Source organism: Mustelus asterias, chromosome 28, assembly GCF_964213995.1.
Source record: "Mustelus asterias chromosome 28, sMusAst1.hap1.1, whole genome shotgun sequence".
Lineage (NCBI taxonomy): Eukaryota > Metazoa > Chordata > Chondrichthyes > Carcharhiniformes > Triakidae > Mustelus > Mustelus asterias.
In genome coordinates this window covers 8,505,114-8,524,883 of record NC_135828.1, presented here as the reverse complement: position 1 = coordinate 8,524,883, position 19,770 = coordinate 8,505,114, and the positions used below count along the sequence as shown (strand labels likewise).

Here is a 19,770-nt window from a genome sequence, read left to right as displayed (position 1 = left end):
AGCATTGGCTAGATTTCTCTCTCCCTCTTAATTAATGTTAAAAAATCTTTTAATTCTAGGGGCGCAAGTGAAGAAGAAATAGAAGGAAATTGGGGAAAGTTTAGACTATAATAATGCCAGTCACATCCTCCTGTTTGTGTGTGTGTGTTCCAGCTCCTGGTTCATTAATTGTGTTGAATGAGGATCCCACTAAAGTTGGGGAGCTCAGGAAATTTGCTACACTTCTCTAACCTCCCTCCCCCCACTGTTAGAGCAGTGCAAGTGGGGGGGGTTAAGATTTGGGGGGGAGGGGGGGAGGAGTGCCGGTTCCCAAAGTGCGGAATAGCAGCCCCCCTACCTCCTGTTTGCTGCATTGCAGTATAAAGGGCAGAAAACTGTGGGACCTGAGCGGAGTAAGAATCACTCAAGTTCCAGAGGCTGTTGCTCTGGGAACTTTGTGCTTTAACCTCCTGTTTACTTGCAATGTGTGTGTAGGCAATGCAGTAGCAATATTCTTGGCAGCAGTCCCCGCCATTGTAAACCCTGGTCAAACAAGAGCAAAGCCCAGCAGACCTGATCCCAAACCCCCAGGATGCAGTCCCAGTCTTCATCCAGTTCCACTGCCCTGCTATTTACATCCTAGTCACAAGAACTAGGAGCAGGAGTAGGCTATCTGGCCCCTCAAGCCTTTGATTTGATTTATGATTTGACGCAATTTATTATTGTCACATGTATTAATATACGGCGAAAAGTATTGTTTCTTGCGCGCTATACAGACAAAGCATACCGTTCATAGAGGAAGAAAGGAGAGGGTGCAGAATGTAGTGTTACAGACATGGCTATGGTGTAGAGAAAGATCAACTTAATGCGAGGTAGGTCCATTCAAAAGTCTGACGGCAGCAGGGAAGAAGCTGTTCTTGAGTCGGTTGGTACGTGACCTCAGACTTTTGTATCTTTTTCCCGATGGAAGTATCATAGAATCCCTACAGGAGGCCATTCAGCCCATCGTGTCTGCACTGACAACAATCCCACCCAGGCCCCATCCCCGTCACCCTACGTATTTACCCACTAATCCCAGGACACTAAGGGGCAATTTAGCATGGCCAATCCACCTAACCCGCACATTTTTAGAGTGTGGGAGGAAACCGGAGCACCCGGAGGGAACCCACACAGACACGAGGAGAATGTGCAAACTCCGCACTAGACAGTGACCCAAGCTGGGAATCGAACCCAGGTTCCTGGAGCTGTGAGGCAGCAGTGCTAACCACTGTGCCACCGTGCCAGCCCGATATGTCTGTGGTGCGTGGGGTCCTTGATTATGCTGGCTGCTTTGCCGAGGCAGCGGGAAGTGTAGACAGAGTCAGTGGATGGGAGGCTGGTTTGAGTGATGGACTGGGCTACATTCCTGACCCTTTGTTGTTTCTTGCGGTCTTGGGCAGAGCAGGAGCCATTCCAAGCTGTGTTACAACCAGAAAGGATGCTTTCTATGGTGCATCTGTAAAAGTTGGTGCGAGTTGTAGCTGACATGTCAAATTCCCTGCTCAAGCCTGCTCTGCCATTCAATAAGATCATGGCTGATCTTTTTGTGGACTCAGCTCCACTTACCCGCCCGCTCACCATAACCTTTAATTCCTTCACTGTTCAAAAATCTATCTATCTTTGCCTTAAAAACATTCAACGAGGGTTAAAAACATTCAACGAGTCCTTTCCCTTCATTTCTTGGCCCTCCACTCGTGTCACTGGCACTTGTCTCTGGAGATCCGAGGCAGGAGAGTGAGATTCGTGGCTTTCTGTCCCCTGGAACAATGGGCCATATTTTTGCTGAAAATTAAATGCGCTTGAAACGCACACTTGTGTTACTAATGCACAAACTGACCCTGGGTTTGTCACCAAGCAAACCCACGAATTGCGGTTCACCACAAGTTGCTGGTTGCTTTTTAAAAACTCATTCATAGATGGGTGTCGTTGGCTAGGTCAGCTCATCCCTAATTGTCCTTGAGAAGGTGGTGGTGAGTTGCCTTCTTGAGCCAGTCTGGTCCATGTGGTGTAGGTATACCCACTGTGCTGTTAGGGAGGGAATTCCAGGATGTTGACCCAGCGACAGTGAAGGAACGATGATATAGTCCAAAGATGTGTGGGTTAGGTGGATTGGCCATGCTAAATTGCCCCTTAGTGTCAGGGGGGACTAGCTAGGGTAAATGCATGAGGTTGTGGGGATAGGGTTGGGTGGGATTGTGGTCGGTGCAGACTCGATGGGCTGAATGGCCTCCTCTGCACTGTAGGAATCTATGATTCTATGATATTTCCAAGTCAGGATGGTGAGAAGCCTGAAGGGGTGTTCCCATGTATCTGCTGCCCTTGACCTTCTAGATGATCATGGGTTTGGAAGGTGTTGTCTAAAGTTTAAAGAGCATTGCTGAGTTCCTACAGTGCATCTTGTGGATAGTACACACTGCTGTCAATGTTCTTTGGTAGCGGACAGAGTGAATGTTTGTGAATGTGGTGCCAATCAGGCGGACTGCTTTATCCTGGATGGTGTTGAGCTCCTTGAGTGTTGTTGGAGCTGCACATATCCAGGCAAGCGGAGAGAATCCCATCACATTCCTGACTTGTGCCTTGTGGTGGACAGGCTTTGGGGAATCAGGAAGTGAGTTACTCATTGCAGGATTCGCTCTGGTAGCCACAGTATTTATTTGGCTGGTTTGTTCAGTTTCTGGTCAGTGGTAACTCCCAGGATTTTGATAGCTTCATCTTTAGCTTTGTGAAAGTGGCAATTTGCGCTTAATCTGTCCATGATTTACAAGAAGTTTGCTGTCTTTACACACTAATCGCATCACAAGGTTAAATCTAGTGTCTAACCCTCCACAATGTCGTAATGGTTAATGATTGCCAATCATCATAATGTAAGCAATGGTCGGTTCAGAGACTCCTTCCTACAGGTCATGAATGGTCTTAGGACAGTTTAAAAATGCCAAATTCTACATTATTTTTACTTTCCCCTTCTGTCCCCTTTCTCTCTGGTAATCCAATATTTCTTTCTCTCTCTTTATTTAACTTTCTGTAGATGATTGCATGACATGGGTTTCCTCCGGGTGCTCCGGTTTCCTCCCACAATTCAAAAGTTGTGCAGGTTAGGTGAACTGGCCATGCTAAATTCTCTCTCAGTACCCAAACAGGCGCCGGACTGTGGCGACTAGGGGATTTTCGTAGTATCTTCTTTGCAGTGTGAATGTAAGCCTAGTTGTGACTAAAAAAAATAAACTTTAAACTTCAGTTTTACTTTTAATGCACTCTCTCTCTGGGCGGCACGTTGGCACAGTGGTTAGCACTGCTGCCTCACAGCATCTGGGACCCGGGTACGATTCCCGGCTTGGGTGACTGTGCGGAGTCTGCATGTTCTCCCCGTGTCTGTGTGGGTTTCCTCCGGGTGCATCGGATTCCTCCCACAATCCGAAAGATGTGCTGGTTAGGTGTATTGGCCGTGCTAAATTCTCCCTCAGTGTACCCAAACAGGCGCCGGAGTGTGGTGACTAGGGGATTTCCACAGTAACTTCATTACAATGTTAATGTGAGCCTACTTGTGACACTATTAAATAAACTTAACTCTTCCTCTGTGTTGTCTTGTGACACTATAAAATAAACTTAACTCTTCCTCTGTGTTGTCTTGTGACACTATAAAATAAACTTAACTCTTCCTCTGTGTTGTTCCAAGTGTTTTACACTCAGTGTTCCGGCCACCTGGAGGTTTACTGAGGCTCCACAAATTGGTAACTTGTGGTTTATTTCTTATCTTTCCCCTTTTTAATTTGTTGATGATTTGCATTGCATTCACTATCTTGGTTCTGATACTGGGAGAGACTCGCTTGTTCCATCCCAACAAGAGCGGGAAAAGTCAGAGTGCGGATCACCAGGGTCCTGATCCAACATTGTTGTGGTTGGCAACCAGTCACTGGTGTCAATGGGAAACAAACTTGTTGGATGTGAAGGAATACGGAACAAAGCCAAGTGTTGAAGCTGAGCTGTAGATCAGCAGTGACCAAACTGAATGGCGTAATGTTGGTCAGGAATTGGAGCATATTGTCTAAGGGGCTAATATCAAATGTGTGCACTATTAGCCAATGCTACCTTTTCAGGGGAGATGTTAAATTGAAGCCCTGAGTCTACCAGCCTTGTCTTGGCCAACATTCTGCCCACAACCAAAAATATATTAGCTGATCATTCATTAACTGGATTGTGACTGCCACACTTGGCTACAGAATAACAGTTTCTTCCCTGCTGCCATCAGACTTTTGAATGGACCTACCTCCATGTTGATCTTTCTCTACACCTTAGCTATGTCTGTAACACTACATTTTGTACTCTGTCCTTTCTTCTCCATGAATAGTATGCTTTGTCTGTATAGCGTGCAAGAAACAATACTTTTCACTGTGTACTAATACATGTGACAATAATAAATCATGGTGGCACAGTGGTTAGCACTGCTGCCTCACGGCACCAGGGACCCGGGTTCAATTCCCGGCTTGGGTCACTGTCTGTGTGGAGTTTGCACATTCTCCCCATGTCTGCGTGGGTTTCGTCCGGGTGCTCCGGTTTCCTCCCACAGTCCAAAGGTGTGCAGGTTAGGTGCACTGGCCGTGCTAAATTCTCCCTCAGTGTACCCGAACAGGTGCCGGAATGTGGTGACTAGGGGATTTTCACAGTAACTTCATTGCAGTGTGAATGTAAGCCTACTTGTGACTAATAAATGAACTTTACTTTTTCAAGTAAGTCATTATATGAAGCACTTTGGCTGTTTACCGTGACAAGGTGCTGTGTAGCATAACGTGATAAGGTGCTATATAACATCTTAGTACCCCGTGCAGTTTGGATCACGATATTATAAGAAGGATAAAGAGGCACTGGAGAGAGTGAAGGGAAGATTTACAAGGATGATATCAGAATAATGTGTGGGTTTATACACCGGGAAAGAATTAACAGGCTGGGTTGCTACTCTCTTGACAAAAGAAGGCTGAGGGGTGACCTAGTAGAGGTCTTTCGAATTAGAAAAGGTTTTAAAGAGTGGTTACAAAGAGAATGTTTCCTCTTGGGGGGGGGAAGAGCATAATTGGAGAGCATTGATATAAAATAGTTACGAACAAGTCCAATTGGAAATTTTGAAGAAACTTCTTCACCCAAAGAGCGGTGTGAGTATGGAGCCCGCTACAGGGAGTGGCTCCAGTGAACAGTGTCGATGGGTTTAAGGGGGAACTAGATAAGCAGATGAGGAAGAAGGAATAGAGGGTTACAATGGTAGATTTAGATGATGAAAGATGAGAAGGTTATCGAGTGGAGCTTAAACACCAGCATGGACTGGTTGGGCTGAATGGCCTGTTCCTGGGACATATATCCTATGCCATCTGCATGAGCCCTCTCCCGCTCTAAACAAATGGCATTGGCAGTGTTCAACTCTCTCATATCAAACACAATAGTTGCTAGCTCAATTGAAGAACTTAAAATCTCAGATTGATCAATTTGTTTTGTGTTAGTGATGGATATTAGGGGTACGCAGCCAAGGCGAATTGAATTAATGGATCAGACATGATCTCAATTAATGGCAGAATATTCTCGAGGGACCAAATGACCACCTCCCATTCCACTAGTTGAGGAGGGGGTTGGTTAGCTCAGTAGGCTGAACAGCTGGCTGTTGATGCAGAGTGATGCCAACAGCATAGGTTCAATTGCGTGGACGGCATGGTGGCACAATGGTTAGCACTGCTGCATCACAGTGCCAGGGACCCGATTTCGATTCCAGCCTCGGGCCACTGTCTGTGTGGAATTTGCACGTTCTCACCATGTCTGCGTGGGTTTCCTCTGGGTGCTCCGGTTTCCTCCCACACTCCAAAAATGTGCGGGTTAGGTTGATTGGCCATGCTAAATTGTCTCTTAATGTCAGGGGGATTAGCAGAGTAAATATCTGGGGTTATGTGGATAGGGCCTGGGTGGGATTGTTGCCGGTGCAGGCTCGATGGGCCAAATGGCGCCCTTCTGCACTGTAGGGATTCTATGAATTCCGGTACCGGCTGAGGTTATTCATGAAGACCCTGTCTTCTCAACCTTGCCCCTTGCCTGAGGTGTGGTGATCCTCAGGTTAAATCACCACCAGTCAGCCCTCCCCCTCAACTTTACCTTATTCCACAGGAACCTCTGTTTGTGCATGTAAATCTCTCCAAAACAGCAACAGGATAACACAAGCTGTGAGGAAAATCATCCCACTTACGCGCCAGAGCTTTTACTGAGTGGAGCAGATGTTATTTAATGTAAACTCCTCGAATGGTTCCTTTGGCTTAATTTGGATGTTTCTGTTTTGGGGTTTACAACTAACAGGGAAGCTAGTAAAGCATGCGTGACATGATTGAAGACTTTATTATATTAGATCTCATGCTACGCTGTTCCTGTGTCTTGCTTTAGCAATATAAAAACATCGCTGCGTTTTCCATCGACTGTGATGCATCAGAAAGGGTGAACAATGCGTCTAATGTGACAGCAAGATGGAAAACAAAATGTTCTGCGTCGTCAGAGATTGGTCCCCTCTGTAAAGACACTGGAATGGTCAAAATGCAGCAAAACTCACGGAGGGCTGCTCTGACGAATTTGTCAAATTTTGGAGGGACGCCAGTGATTTGGGAACAGGATATTTTTCCTGTGACTTGGCCAGGGGTCAGCTTTGAGCTGCACCAGGTCAAGTACAACATGGGGGTTGGGGGGGGGGGGGGGGGAGAGAGTGGAGGAGTTGGACACCATGTCAAGCTCCCTTGCACTTTGCCCTGTTAATGGACGATTACTTCCACTGTTCACTATATGTAGTTACTTGCTGAGCAACTTTGCACGCATACTTGCAATTTTGCGATAAAAAGCCAAAAGGCAGGGGGGTTCCTCCAAATGTCTGACTCGCCATCCCGTACGCCCAACCGGGTGAAACTTGGTACATCATACAGCAGGCAATGTGGTATCTGTTTGCACCATGCTTTGAGAATATTTCTACTGTGACCCACTATAGGCACGGTGGCACAGTGATTAGCACTGCTGCCTCACAGCGCCAGGGACCAGGGTTCGATTCCCGGCTTGGGTCACTGTCTGTGCAGATTCTGCACCTTCTCCCCGTGTCTGTGTAGGTTTCCTCCGGGTGCTCCGGTTTCCTCCCACAGTCCGAAAGACGTGCAGTGACCCGAATGCTAAATTCTCCCTCCGTGTACCCGAACAGGCGCCAGAGTGTGGCGACTATGGGATTTTCACAATAACTTCATTGCAGTATTAATGCAAGTCTACTTGTGACACTAATAAATAAACTTTATATTAAGACCGCCTGACTCTTTTCTGTCTCTGTAAAAACTCTTCATTGAGGACTTACTCCCACTAGTCCGATTGGATTTAAATCCTAGCTCCGGAGATAGAAGGAGAGGGGAGCATGCTTACCGACTGTGTCACCCGGTCCTCTGTGGAAATCTAGTTCAACAAACTGAAAACAGACTATTCCCAGGTGGTTAGCAAGTGACTAGATATGCCATAATAGTGGCTCATTAGCTTATTCTATGGAGATCACTCCATGGAGATGTCTTTCACTGAAGCATGAACTTCTAACCCATTACGTAAAGTGCTTTGAAGGTGTCCAGGGATTTTTAGGAAAGTCTTATGAAAATTAATTTTGGAATGAAGCCATGGGAAAGATAAAGATTATACAAAGAATGTGAGAATCTAACCATCAGCCCTTGACATTCAATGGCATTACCATTGCTGAATTCCCCACTGTCAACATCCTGGGGGTTATTGTTGATCAGAAACAGAACTGGACTCGCCATGTAAATACTGAGGCTACAAATGCAAGTCAGAGGCTAGGAATCCTGCAGCGAGTCACTCACCTCCTGGCTCCTCAAAGCCTGCCCACCATCGACAAGGCACAAGTCAGAAGTGCGATGGAATACTCCCCACTTGCCTGGATGGGTGCAGCTCCAACAACACTCAAGAAGCTTGACGCCATCCAGGACAAAGCAGCCCCGCTTGATTGGCACCACAAATATTCACTCCCTCCACCGCTGACACACAATGGCAGCAGTGTGTACCATCTACAAGATGCACTGCAGCAACTCCACCAAGGCTCCTTAGACAGCACCTTCCAAACCCATGACTGCTACTATCTAGATGGACAAGGGCAGTAGATATTTGGGAACACCATCACCTGGAAGTTCCCCTCCAAGTCACTCACCATCCTGACTTGGAAATATATCGCCGTTCCTTCACTGTCACTGGGTCAAAATCTTGGAACTCCCTCCCTAACAGCACTGTGGGTGTACTAACACCACATGGACTGCAGCAGCTCACCACCACCTTCTCAAGGACAATTAGGGATGGGCAATAAATGCTGGCCTAGCCAGCGATGTCCACATCCCTTGAATTAATTTTTTAAGAAACTCAATCCTTGATTAGCTTTAAAATAAGGCATAACCCAGAATTCCACACGTGCAAGGGACTGCAGTGTTATTGATATTCCTTCAATAAATAGCCATGGATAAGGAAAGGGCATTACACACGGTAACTTCTCTCAACATTCCACTCGCTCAATCAAATATCTAACTCTCTCAGCCAAGCACCGGACTCCTTCAGTCAATCGTCTAATTGTTCTTTGGCAGTGTACCCTGGAGGGGCTAACTGGCCTAGTTCTATTCCCATGCAGTTTATTGCATTTTATACATGGTTGAGTTTGTCACTGAGTTTCCTGTGTGCTTTCTGTAACAGCTGGGAGTGAAAAATAACCCGGGAGTCCTGGGGCAGGCTGAGCGATATTTTGTCAGATGTCTCACGCCCTTGATACAAGCAAGCCCACATGAATGGTACTGCAGAAATCCACAAGGATGAAGCCACAAGGGAAACGAGCATAAGGATCTGTTAGAATAGCATGTGGAAAGCCCTTTACAATCTCTTAAGAGGACACTCTTCTGGGGGTAGATTGTGTAATGGATAGGCACACTCGCTCTATAAGCAGAGATTTGCAAATGGAACCATCCCATCCTGGTCCATTCCAGTATTAACATAAACTGTTATAGGCTTAATGTGAGATCTTCCAGCCCTGCCTGCTGACTGGATCTTCCAGCCCTCCTTGCTGACTGGATCTTCCAGCCCTGCCTGCTGACTGGATCTTCCAGCCCTGCCTGCTGACTGGATCTTCCAGCCCTGCCTGCTGACTGGATCTTCCAGCCCTGTCTGCTGACTGGATCTTCCAGCCCTGTCTGCTGACTGGATCTTCCAGCCCTGCCTGCTGACTGGATCTTCCAGTCCTGCCTGCTGACTGGATCTTCCAGTCCTGCCTGCTGACTGGATCTTCCAGTCCTGCCTGCTGACTGGATCTTCCAGTCCTGCCTGCTGCCTGGATCTTCCAGTCCTGCCTGCTGACTGGATCTGCCAGCCCTGCCTGCCGACTGGATCTTCCAGTCCCGATCCCCCTATGGAAGATCCTGGCAATGGCCAATGGTGCTGGAAAACACGCCACAATTAGGATTGGGCAATAAATGCTGGAAAACCTTCCAGTCCTCCCTTAGTTAAATGTTTCCATGTAAAATTCGCGACAATATTTACACATCATTTCACATGCTTTGAGGTAAGAATATTTGGCATGTAAAATGATGAAAGCCCTTTAGATCTGATCCTTCCTGAATATCAACCCTGCTGCCTTCCCAGTATAACATTTGCGTTTGGTTCTCAAGCAGACATAACCATTTGATTTGATTTGATTTATTATTGTCACGTGTATTAGTATACAGTGAAAAGCATTGTTTCTTGCGCGCTATACAGACAAAGCATGCCATTCATAGAGAAGGAAAGGAGAGAGTGCAGAATGTAGTGTTACAGTCATAGCTAGGGTGTAGAGAAAGATCACCTTAGTGCGAGGTAGGTCCATTCAGTTTAACATCACACCTAAATGTAATGTCTGGGACAAGGTGCCCCTCTGTCAGTGCTGCACTGTAATGCCAGTCCAGGTTGTTCAATCCCTGGATGATTCTTCAACCTTTGCCTGCTAATCCAAGCTGACACTCTGAAGCTATATATAAAGTTTGGTTCATGCAGGATTGACACTATTTATCATGACTCTTCTCACATTCTCTCTCCATCTTTGTCTCTCGGCAGGTTTTGTACAGTTCGATAAAAAATGAAAAGTTACAGTGGACAATGTGAGTATGGAGCATCTGTCTTGAATACTTGTTACATTCACACACAATGTTGTAACTTTGCTTGTAATTTATTGTCCGAGAGATTGCAGATCTCACTGCAACTTCTGTATGTTATCTGGAGTAGTGAAATGTTGTGTTGTGAATTCTGACCCACACCCCGAGACCCCCTGTAAATACTGACCCACACCTCAGGACCCCCTGTAAATATTGACACTCTCCTGGGACCCTCTGCGAATACTGACATATACCCCAGGACCCCGTGTAAATACTGACACATTCCCCGGGACCCCCTGTAAATACTGACACACTCCCCGGGACCCCCTGTAAATACTGACACACTCCCCGGGACCCCCTGTAAATACTGACACACTCTTTGGGACCCCCTGTAAATAGAACATAGAACAGTACAGCACAGAACAGGCCCTTCGGCCCATGATATTGTGCCGAGCTTTATCTGAAACCAAGATCAAGCTATCCCACTCCCTATCATCCTGGTGTGCTCCATGTGCCTATCCAATAACCGCTTAAATGTTCCTAAAGTGTCTGACTCCACTATCACTGCAGGCAGTCCATTACACACCCCAACCACTCTCTTGAGTAAAGAACCTACCTCGGACATCCTTCCTATATCTCCCACCATGAACCCTATAGTTATGCCCCCTTGTAATAGTTCCATCCACCCGAGGAAATAGTCTTTGAACGTTCACTCTATCTATCCCCTTCATCATTTTATAAACCTCTATTAAGTCTCCCCTCAACCTCCTCCGCTCCAGAGAGAACAACCCTAGCTCCCTCAACCTTTCCTCATAAGACTTACCCTCCAAACCAGGCAGCATCCTGGTAAATCTCCTTTGCACTCTTTCCAGCGCTTCCACATCCTTCTTATAGTGAGGTGACCAGAACTGCACACAATACTCCAAATGTGGTCTCACCAAGGTCCTGTACAGTTGCAGCATAAAATACTGACACACTCCCCGGTGACCCCCCTGGAAATACTGACACACTCTCTCAAGGACTCTCTGTAATTACTGACGCACTCCTCGGGACCCCCTGTAAATACTGACACACTCTCCCAGGAACCCCCTTTGAATACCGACACACTCCCCGGGATTCCTTGTGAACCAAAACACACCCCAGGACCCCCTGTGAATGCTGACACACACTCCCAGGCTCCCCCAGCAAATACTGACATGCACCTTGGGCCATATTCCCCCAATTTCTGAAATAAAATGGTGATAGGTTAACATAAATCAGGGGAAAAATCTCGGCTGGGCTGTTCTCAGGACACTTGCTACTCTTCTGTCCCACACTGGCTGAGATTGGGTGGCTTCATGGTCCCCTGGGAGCACTGCCTGGTTCCTCTGGCCATCACCGGACCCTAAATAGCAGAAATAGCAGTCCAAAGATGTGCGGGTTAGGTTGATTGGCCAGGTTAAAAATTGCCCCTTAGAGTCCTGAGATGTGTAGGTTAGAGGGATTAGTGGGTAAATATGTGGGGGTAGGGCCTGGGTGGGATTGTGGTCGGTGCAGACTCGATGGGCCGAATGGCCTCCTTCTGCACTGTAGGGTTTCTATGATTTCTATGAAATACCCGTGTCCGTTCATCGTTATCCGACTTCCAACAGTCTGCGGAGCGTAAGGGAAGCAGATAGGTTTGGTTCTTGCTAATTGCACTGGGTCTCCCTGCCTTGCAGTTGCTGGTGCCTCGGATTGGGTTCAAATGATGGGATCAAATTAGCAATCACACACTAATTAGACCCATTACTGTCTCGCAAATTGGTACAGGTGGGAGATGAATAGATGGCTTTTGAGTCATGTCCTAAATAAATGAAGGTAGCTGTACTCGTTCTCTGAACGTGTCTACCTGTTGGATTTGTGTAGACTGGAGTACATCTCCCACCACTTTGCTCAGGGGAGGATTTCAGTGTTTTCGGAACACCATAGGACTGGATCATTTAATTATGAAACGATACAACAGATACATAGATGGAGGCTATTCGGCCCATCGTGTCAATGCTGACCCTGTGAATTAATTGTGTTTCCCTCAAAGGAACATAGGAGTAGGCCACCCAACCTCTCGAACCTGCTCTGCCATTCAACTCAGGGGAGGCTTGGTGGTATTATCGCTAGACTATTAATTCAGAAACTCAGCTAATGTTCTGGGGACCCGGGTTCGAATCCCGTCACGGCAGATGGTAGAATTTGAATTCAATAAAAATATCTGGAATTAGGAATCTGCTGATGACCATGAAACCATTGTTGATTGTCGGATAAACCCATCTGGTTCACTAATGTCCTTTGGGGAAGGAAATCTGCTGTCCTTACCTTGTCTGGCCTACATGGACGGCACGGTGGCGCAGTGGTTAGCACTGCTGCCTCACAGCGCCAGGGACCCGGGTTCGATTCCCGGCTTGGGTCACTGTCTGTGTGAAGTCTGCACATTATCCCCGTGCCTGCGTGGGTTTCCTCCGGGTGCTCCGGTTTCTTCCCACAGTCCAAAGCTGTATGGGTTAGGTTGATTGGCCATGCTAAACTGACCCTTGTGTCAGGGGGGCTAGCAGGGTAAATACATGGAGTTGAGGGGATAGGGCCTGGGTGAAATTGTGGTCAGTGTAGACTTGATGGGCCGAATTCCTTTTAAATAGAACCATTGAACCTGCTTTCCCTTCCCGTTCCATCGGTACGTTCACAACTTGTTGTGTGAGAAGATGTTTCCTCATGTCGTCTCAGGCCTTTTGCCGATCATGTTTAAATCTGTGTCCCCTGGTCACTGACCCTTCTGCCCCAGGAAACAGTTTCTCCTTATTTATCATAGAATCATAGAATCCTACAGTGCAGAAGGAGGCCATTAGGCCCATCGAGTCTGCACCGACCAAAATCCCACCTAGGCCCTATCCCCATAACCCTCATGCATTTACCCTAGTCCCCCTGACACTAAGGGACAATTTAGCATGGCCAATCCACCTTACCTGCACATCTTTGGACTGTGGGAGGAAACTGGAACACCCGGAGGAAACCCACTCAGACACGGGAAGAATGTGCAGACTCCACACAGACAGTGACCCAAGCCGGGAATCGAACCCGGGCCCCTGGCACTGTGAGGCAGCAGTGCTAACCACGGTGCCACCCTGCCGCCCAAACACAAATTTACTCCATCCAAACACTTTGTGATTTTGTAAACCTCAATCAAGGGCAGCACGGTGGCACAGTGGTTAGCACTGCTGCCTTGCACGCCAGGAACTCGGGTTCGATTCCGGCCTCGGGTCACTGGCTGTGTGGAGTTTGCACATTCTCCCCGTGTCTGCGTGGGTTTCCTCCGGGTGCTCCGGTTTCCTCCCACAGTCCAAAGATGTGCGGGTTAGGTTGATTGGCCATGCTAAATTGAGCCTGGTGTCAGGGAGATGAGCAGGGTAAATGAGGGTTACGGGGATAGGGCCTGGGTGGGATTGTGGTCGGTGCAGACTCGATGGGCTGAATGGCCTCCTTCTGTACTGTAGAGATTCTATGATTTAAATGTCCTCTTAAGCTTCTCTGCTTAGAAGAGAGCAACCTTGGCTTCCACGATGTGTCCACATAATTGAGGTTCCTCATCTCTCTCCCGTTCTGATCATTTTTTTTCCCTGCGCCGTCTCCCTGTATTAGAATCATAGAATCCTACAGTGTAGAAAGAGGCCATTCGGCCCATCGAGTCTGCACCAACCGCAATCCCACCTAGGCCCTATCCACATATCCACCCACTAACCCCTCTTCACCTATGCATCCCGGGACATTAAGGGGCAATTTAGAATGGTCAATCAACCTCGCCCGCACATCTTTGGACTATGGGAGGAAACCGGAGCACCCGGAGGAAACCCACGCAGACACAGGGAGAATGTGCAAACTCCACACAGACAGTGACCCGAGCCGGGATTTGAACCCAGGTCCCTGGAGCTTTGAAGCAGCAGTGCTGACCACTGTGCTACCGTGCCGCCCTGTATTAAACCTGACGTGAAAGCGTAACTGAGTTTGAGACACTGAGCGAGCTTGTGTCCAGGCAAATGGAGAGACTGCAGGGTTTGCGGATGCAGTAATTGGTGGTGCTGCAGTGTTTGAATATGCCAGAAGGTTCATACTGCCTCCCGCCCAAATCTGCCTCAGAGGCTGGGATGTTCCAGGCACCCACCTCACCTCCCCCTGCGCTTGGTGAGCTATTGAAAGGCCTGTTCTCGTCACCAACGTAAAAGGCTGGAAAGTTCCGGCCAAAGAGTAGGCGGTGAGACGGCGTTTCACCGTGACAGGCAGTGTGGTGGTGAGGAATTGTGTACCTGTGCCCTAATGCCTCCATTTTTCTAAGCTCAGAATAAAGTATTGTCCGTCCTGTGTTCCTGTGAAGTGCCTTGGGATCTTTTATGGCTTTAAATACGCTACATAAATACAAGTTGTTTTTCAGCACTTAGCTGTGACAGCTCCGTGTAAGTTTAGCGGGGGTGGTGTAGACTGCTGTTGCTTTCATGTCACACGTAATGGGACGTGTATCAAACCACTGGGAATGCGCAGATGCCCTCGGGGAGGGGAAATCGCGTTTATTAAGAGGCCAATTTGGAGCAGAGGTGCCGAGCGTCTCCCTGCCACTGACATAAACATGACGTGAGCGGCGGGGTTTATCCGCTGGTGAGATCATTGCGGATTGATGGGGGTGACGTCGATGTGTGTGGTTCGACCTTCAAATGACCCTCGGGCAGCCCTCCTCCGTGCTTCCTGACGTGGACCGCTCGCCTGGCTCTGGTGAGACGTTGGCGAGCAGGGAGACTGCTTTTACTGCATTTTAAAGCAAAGTCCACTTCTGTTTTCAGGGATTTTGACCAGTGTTTTGAATTATAGAATCCCTGCAGTGCAGAAGGAGGCCATTTGGCCCATCAAGTCTGCACCAACAACAATCCCACTCGGGCCCTATCCCCATAACCCCACGTATTTACCCTGCTAATCCCCCTAAGGGGCAGGTCCGAAAGACGTGCTGGTTAGGTGCATTGGCTATGCTGAATTCTCCCTCCGAACAGGCGCCGGAGTGCGGCGACTGGGGGATTTTCACAGTAGCTTCATTGCAGCGTTAATGTAAGCCTACTTGTGACACTAATAAATAAAATGAACAGATGTCAACAAGGGGCTTGAATCTTACTTGTGACACTAATAAATGAACTTAATTCATCCAATCAACCTAACCTGCACATCTTTGGACCCCGATTGGGGATGGAAAGGTCTCGGGGGGGGGGGGCGGGGTGGAGAGAGGAGAATGTCCCCATCTATGCCACCGTACGACCCCAGAACAGCGAATCAGCAATCTTGCCAATGTGCAGTATGGAAGATTTGAGTTAACAGTTTGTTATTTGATCTGTCACCGGATGCAGCTTTCATGATTTCCAGATTTTTATGCCATTCTGTTCTCCTTCTGATGACTCTAGCTGGTGTGTTCTCAACAATCCAACGCACAGGGAGACTATGCGTAGGGTTTCCATCATCCCCACCAGCACTCAGAATCTGGACAGGGCATGGACAATACAGCTATCTGCTCCATGAGCGAGACATGACCCCAAGTGTAATTGTGGCTATCAGTCTTAGCACAGAATCCCTACAATGCAGAAGGAGGCCATTCGGCCCATCGAGGCTGCACCGACCACAATCCCACCCAGGCCCTATCCCCGTAACTCCACATATTTACCCTGCTCATCCCCCTGACACTGAGGGGCAATTTAGCATGGCCAATCAACCTAACCCGCACATCTTTGGACTGTGGGAGGAAACCGAAGCACCCGGAGGAAACCCACGCAGACACGGGGAGAACGTGCAAACTCCACACAGACAGTGCCTCGAGGCCAGGGTTGAATCCAGATCCCTGGCGCTGTGAGGCAGCAGTGTTAACTACTGTGCCACCATGCCGTCCCGGAACCCATCATGTCAACCTGTCCACTAAGATCCCTCTTGGGAGACACCTCACGTCTCCATTCTGTCTCTCAAGAGGCCGTTGAATAAATAGACTAGACGTCTCATTATAAACTTCTCCCGTCAAACAGACACTCAAATAAGGAGAAAGTCCCCTCTTGTCTCCAGTGCTGCTCTGTCAGTGGTCCCATTTCAAAGGGTTAAAATGTAAAGCAAACTGGTCCTTTACTGCTGGCTTCTCTGCCCTGGAGTGTTTCCCCCAAGAGCAGCGCTGAATTTTACACTGTCGGATGAGATATTAAACTGAGGTCCCTTTTCCATCTTGGTGAATGTAACAGATCCCATGGCATTATGTCGAAGATGAGTAAGAGAGTTAACCATGGTGTTTTGGTCAGTATTTATCCCTCAGTTAAAAAAAAACAACTGATCTGGTCATTATCACATTGTTGTTTGTGGGATCTTGCTGTGCACAAATTAGCTGCTCTGGATTGTACCTCACAACAGCAATTACACTGACCTATTGAGGTAATCGCTGGGTGAAGAGCATTTCCCACCACTAACTCCTCTCATTCTGATGAGTGCGTGTTGTTGCTTTACTAATTTATGAGACACGGGCGTCTCTGACGCGGCCAGCGTTTAGTGGCCGGAAGGGGTACTGCATGGAGCTGCTAGAGCAGGAACAGGAAGCCCAGGGTTGGGAAGGTGGAGTTGGCTGGGGGGATTGAAGGAGGGTGATTGGCGAGTTGGGGGATAGGCCCGAGATGGGTGGGGATTGGGGGTGGCTGGGGGGGGGGGGGGGGGGGGGGAGAAAGAGGTGAACAAGTCACCCAGTCTTAAAGGGAGGGTGGCCCCCGGTGGGCTTCAGATTGAGGTAACGCACCCCCCCCCCCCCCCCCCCCCCCCACACACTTCCCGGCCAAGGTCAACCCTTCTTCATTTTTGGGTTATTCCCCCCTGAACTGGTGCGTTCTCAACAAACCCACACACAGGGAGAGTCTGTCCATGCCCTGTCCAGATTCACTTGAGTGTTGGCGGGATGATGGAAACCCGACGCATAGCTCCCCCGCTCCCCCTCGGGAAGCGGCCCTTACATTGGCCACGAAAGGGCCCCATTTGGGGCAAGGATAGGATTCCCAGCCGAGACCATGTTTCCCCATTTCGGACCTTATGAGGGAAAGAGGGTCATTGATGAAGCAGCTGAAGATGGTTGGGCCTAGGACACGACCCTGAGGAACTCCTGCAGTGATGCTGTGGGACTGAGATGACTGACCTCCAACCACTACAACCATCTCCCTTTGTGCCAGGTATGACTCCCACGTGGCAGAGGGTTTCCCCCCTGATTCCCATTGATCCCAGTTATGCTGGGCTCTTTGATGCCACACCTGACCTTGATATCGAGGGCATTCTCACCTCACCTCTGGAGTTCAGCTCTTTTGACTATGTTTGGGTCAAGGCTGTAATGAGTTCAGGAGCTGAGTGACCCTGGCAGAACCCAGACTGAGTATCAGTGAGGAGGTTATTGTTGAGTAAGTGCCGCTTGATAGCATTGTTGATGACCCCTTCCCTTACCTTCCTGATGATTGAGAGTGGTCTGATGGGGCAGTAACTGGCTGGGTTGGATTTGTCTTGCGTTTTGTGTAAAGGACACACCTGGGCAATTTTCCACACTGCCAAGTAAAGTCAATGTTGTCGCTATAATGGAACAGCTTGACACAGCAAGTTCTGGAGAACAAGTCTCCAGTACTATTGCTGGAATGTTGCAGTATCTTCAGCCATTTCTTGACATCACATGGAGTGAGTCAAATTGGCTGGAGACTGGCATTTGTGGTGCCATCTATTATGGATCATCTACTCAGCACATCTGGCTGCAGATTGTTGTGAATGCTTTAGCCTTTGCACTGGTGCGCTGGAGTTCTCCATCACTGAGGATGGGGGTATTTTTGGAGTCTCTTCCTCGAATTAGTTGTTGAATTGTCCACCACCATTCACAGGATTAGGGAGCTTAGATCTGATCCATTGGTTGTGGAATCGCTTAGCTTTGTCTATCACTTGCTGCTTATGCTATTTGGCATGCAAGTAGTCCTGTGTTGTAGCTTCACCAGGTTGACACCACATTTTTAGGTATGCCTGGTATCATAGAATCCCTGCAGTGCAGAAGAAGGCCATTTGGCCCATCGAGTCTGCACCGACCACAATCCCACCCAGGCCCTATCCCCATAACCCCATGCATTTACCTCAGCTAGTCCCCCTGACACTAAGGGGCAATTTGGCATGGCCAATGCACCTAACACATCTTTGGAGTGTGGGAGGAAACCGGAGCACCCGGAGGAAACCCACGCAGACACGGGGAGAACGTGCAGGCTCCACACAGACAGTGACCCAAACCGGGAATGGCCCACAGTGTCTCATTGTTGCCCAGTCTTTTGCAGAGGGCATCCTCAATGTGGAGAGGCGACTTGGTCTCCATAGGAACAGTGTGGCAGTCACTCCCACCGATACTGTCATGGACAGATGTATCTGCAACAAGAAGGTTGGTGAGGCAGCAGCCTGCCAAATGTGTTTTTCCTTCTTATTGGTTCCCCCGCCACCGTAGATCCAGTCAAAGTATTAAATGTGAAAGCTGTCTCAGGCTCAGGAGCCTTTTTAATAAACCACTCGCTGTTTGCTCTTGTGTCTCTCTTCCACCCTTGAGCAGGCTCCCAGCTGTTTCATTATTCTGTACGTCATAACGCCTTCCCTGTTTATTTCAGTCACTCAGTCACCGTCAGATGCTGCGCAGCATCACATGTAATTATCTAATTACTTTTCGCGGCTCAGTCCTACGGATTCCAGCTCTGGAATTTTAATAAACCAGGAGAGTCCGGCCTACTAGGACGTCCTGAAGCCTGTGTTGTCAAGGTGACTGGGAGCTGCGAGCTGTGGACTGCGGGCAGCTGCTGAGCAGAGAATATTAATGCAGAAAAATAATTTATTGCCAAATAATAAATATTACTGAAATTCTAGTTGTCAGTATGATGGCTGATTCATCAATAAATGATCCAATTTATTATCTTCCCCTTCACTCCTGGAGAAACTATTATTGGCATTTCAAATGTGATCTGCATTAGGATAAGGAACAAAGTACAGCACAGGAAAAGGCCCTCCAAGCCCGTGCCCATCATGATGACCTAACTAAATTTAAAAAATCTTTCTGCCCTTACTCGGTCCGTATCTCTCTATTCCCTCCCTATTCATGCACCCATCCAGATGCCTCTTAAATGTTGCTAATGTGCCTGCTTCCACCACCTCCTCTGGTAGCGTGTTCCAGGCGCCCACCACTCTCTGCGTGAAAAACTTCCCCCACACATCTCCCTTACACTTTGTCCCTCTCACCTTGAACCAGTGCCCCCTTGTAATTGACTCTTCCACCCTTGGAAAAAGCCTCTGACTATCCACCCTGTCTATGCCGCTCATCATTTTGTTGACCTCTGTCAGATCTCCCCTCAGCCTCTGTCTTTCTAGTGAAAACAATCCTAGTTTATCCAACCTCTCATAGAATCATAGAATCCCTACAGTACAGAAAGAGGCCATTCGGCCCATCTAGTCTGCACCGACCACAATCCCACCCATATCCCTATATATTTACCCACTAATCCCTCTCGCTTACGCATCTCAGGACACTAAGGGCAATTTTTTA

At 48.2% G+C, this 19,770-nt stretch overlaps 1 protein-coding gene across 1 annotated transcript in view; it reads left to right on the top strand.

The window, feature by feature from the left end:
• Positions 1–19,770, top strand: part of LOC144480207 (PH and SEC7 domain-containing protein 1-like) — a 137,097-nt gene that overhangs the window by 94,649 nt on the left and 22,678 nt on the right. The window contains exon 10 of the mRNA XM_078199391.1: positions 10,135–10,178. Coding sequence (XP_078055517.1) covers positions 10,135–10,178 — 44 coding nt within the window. The remainder of the gene's footprint in view (positions 1–10,134; positions 10,179–19,770) is intronic.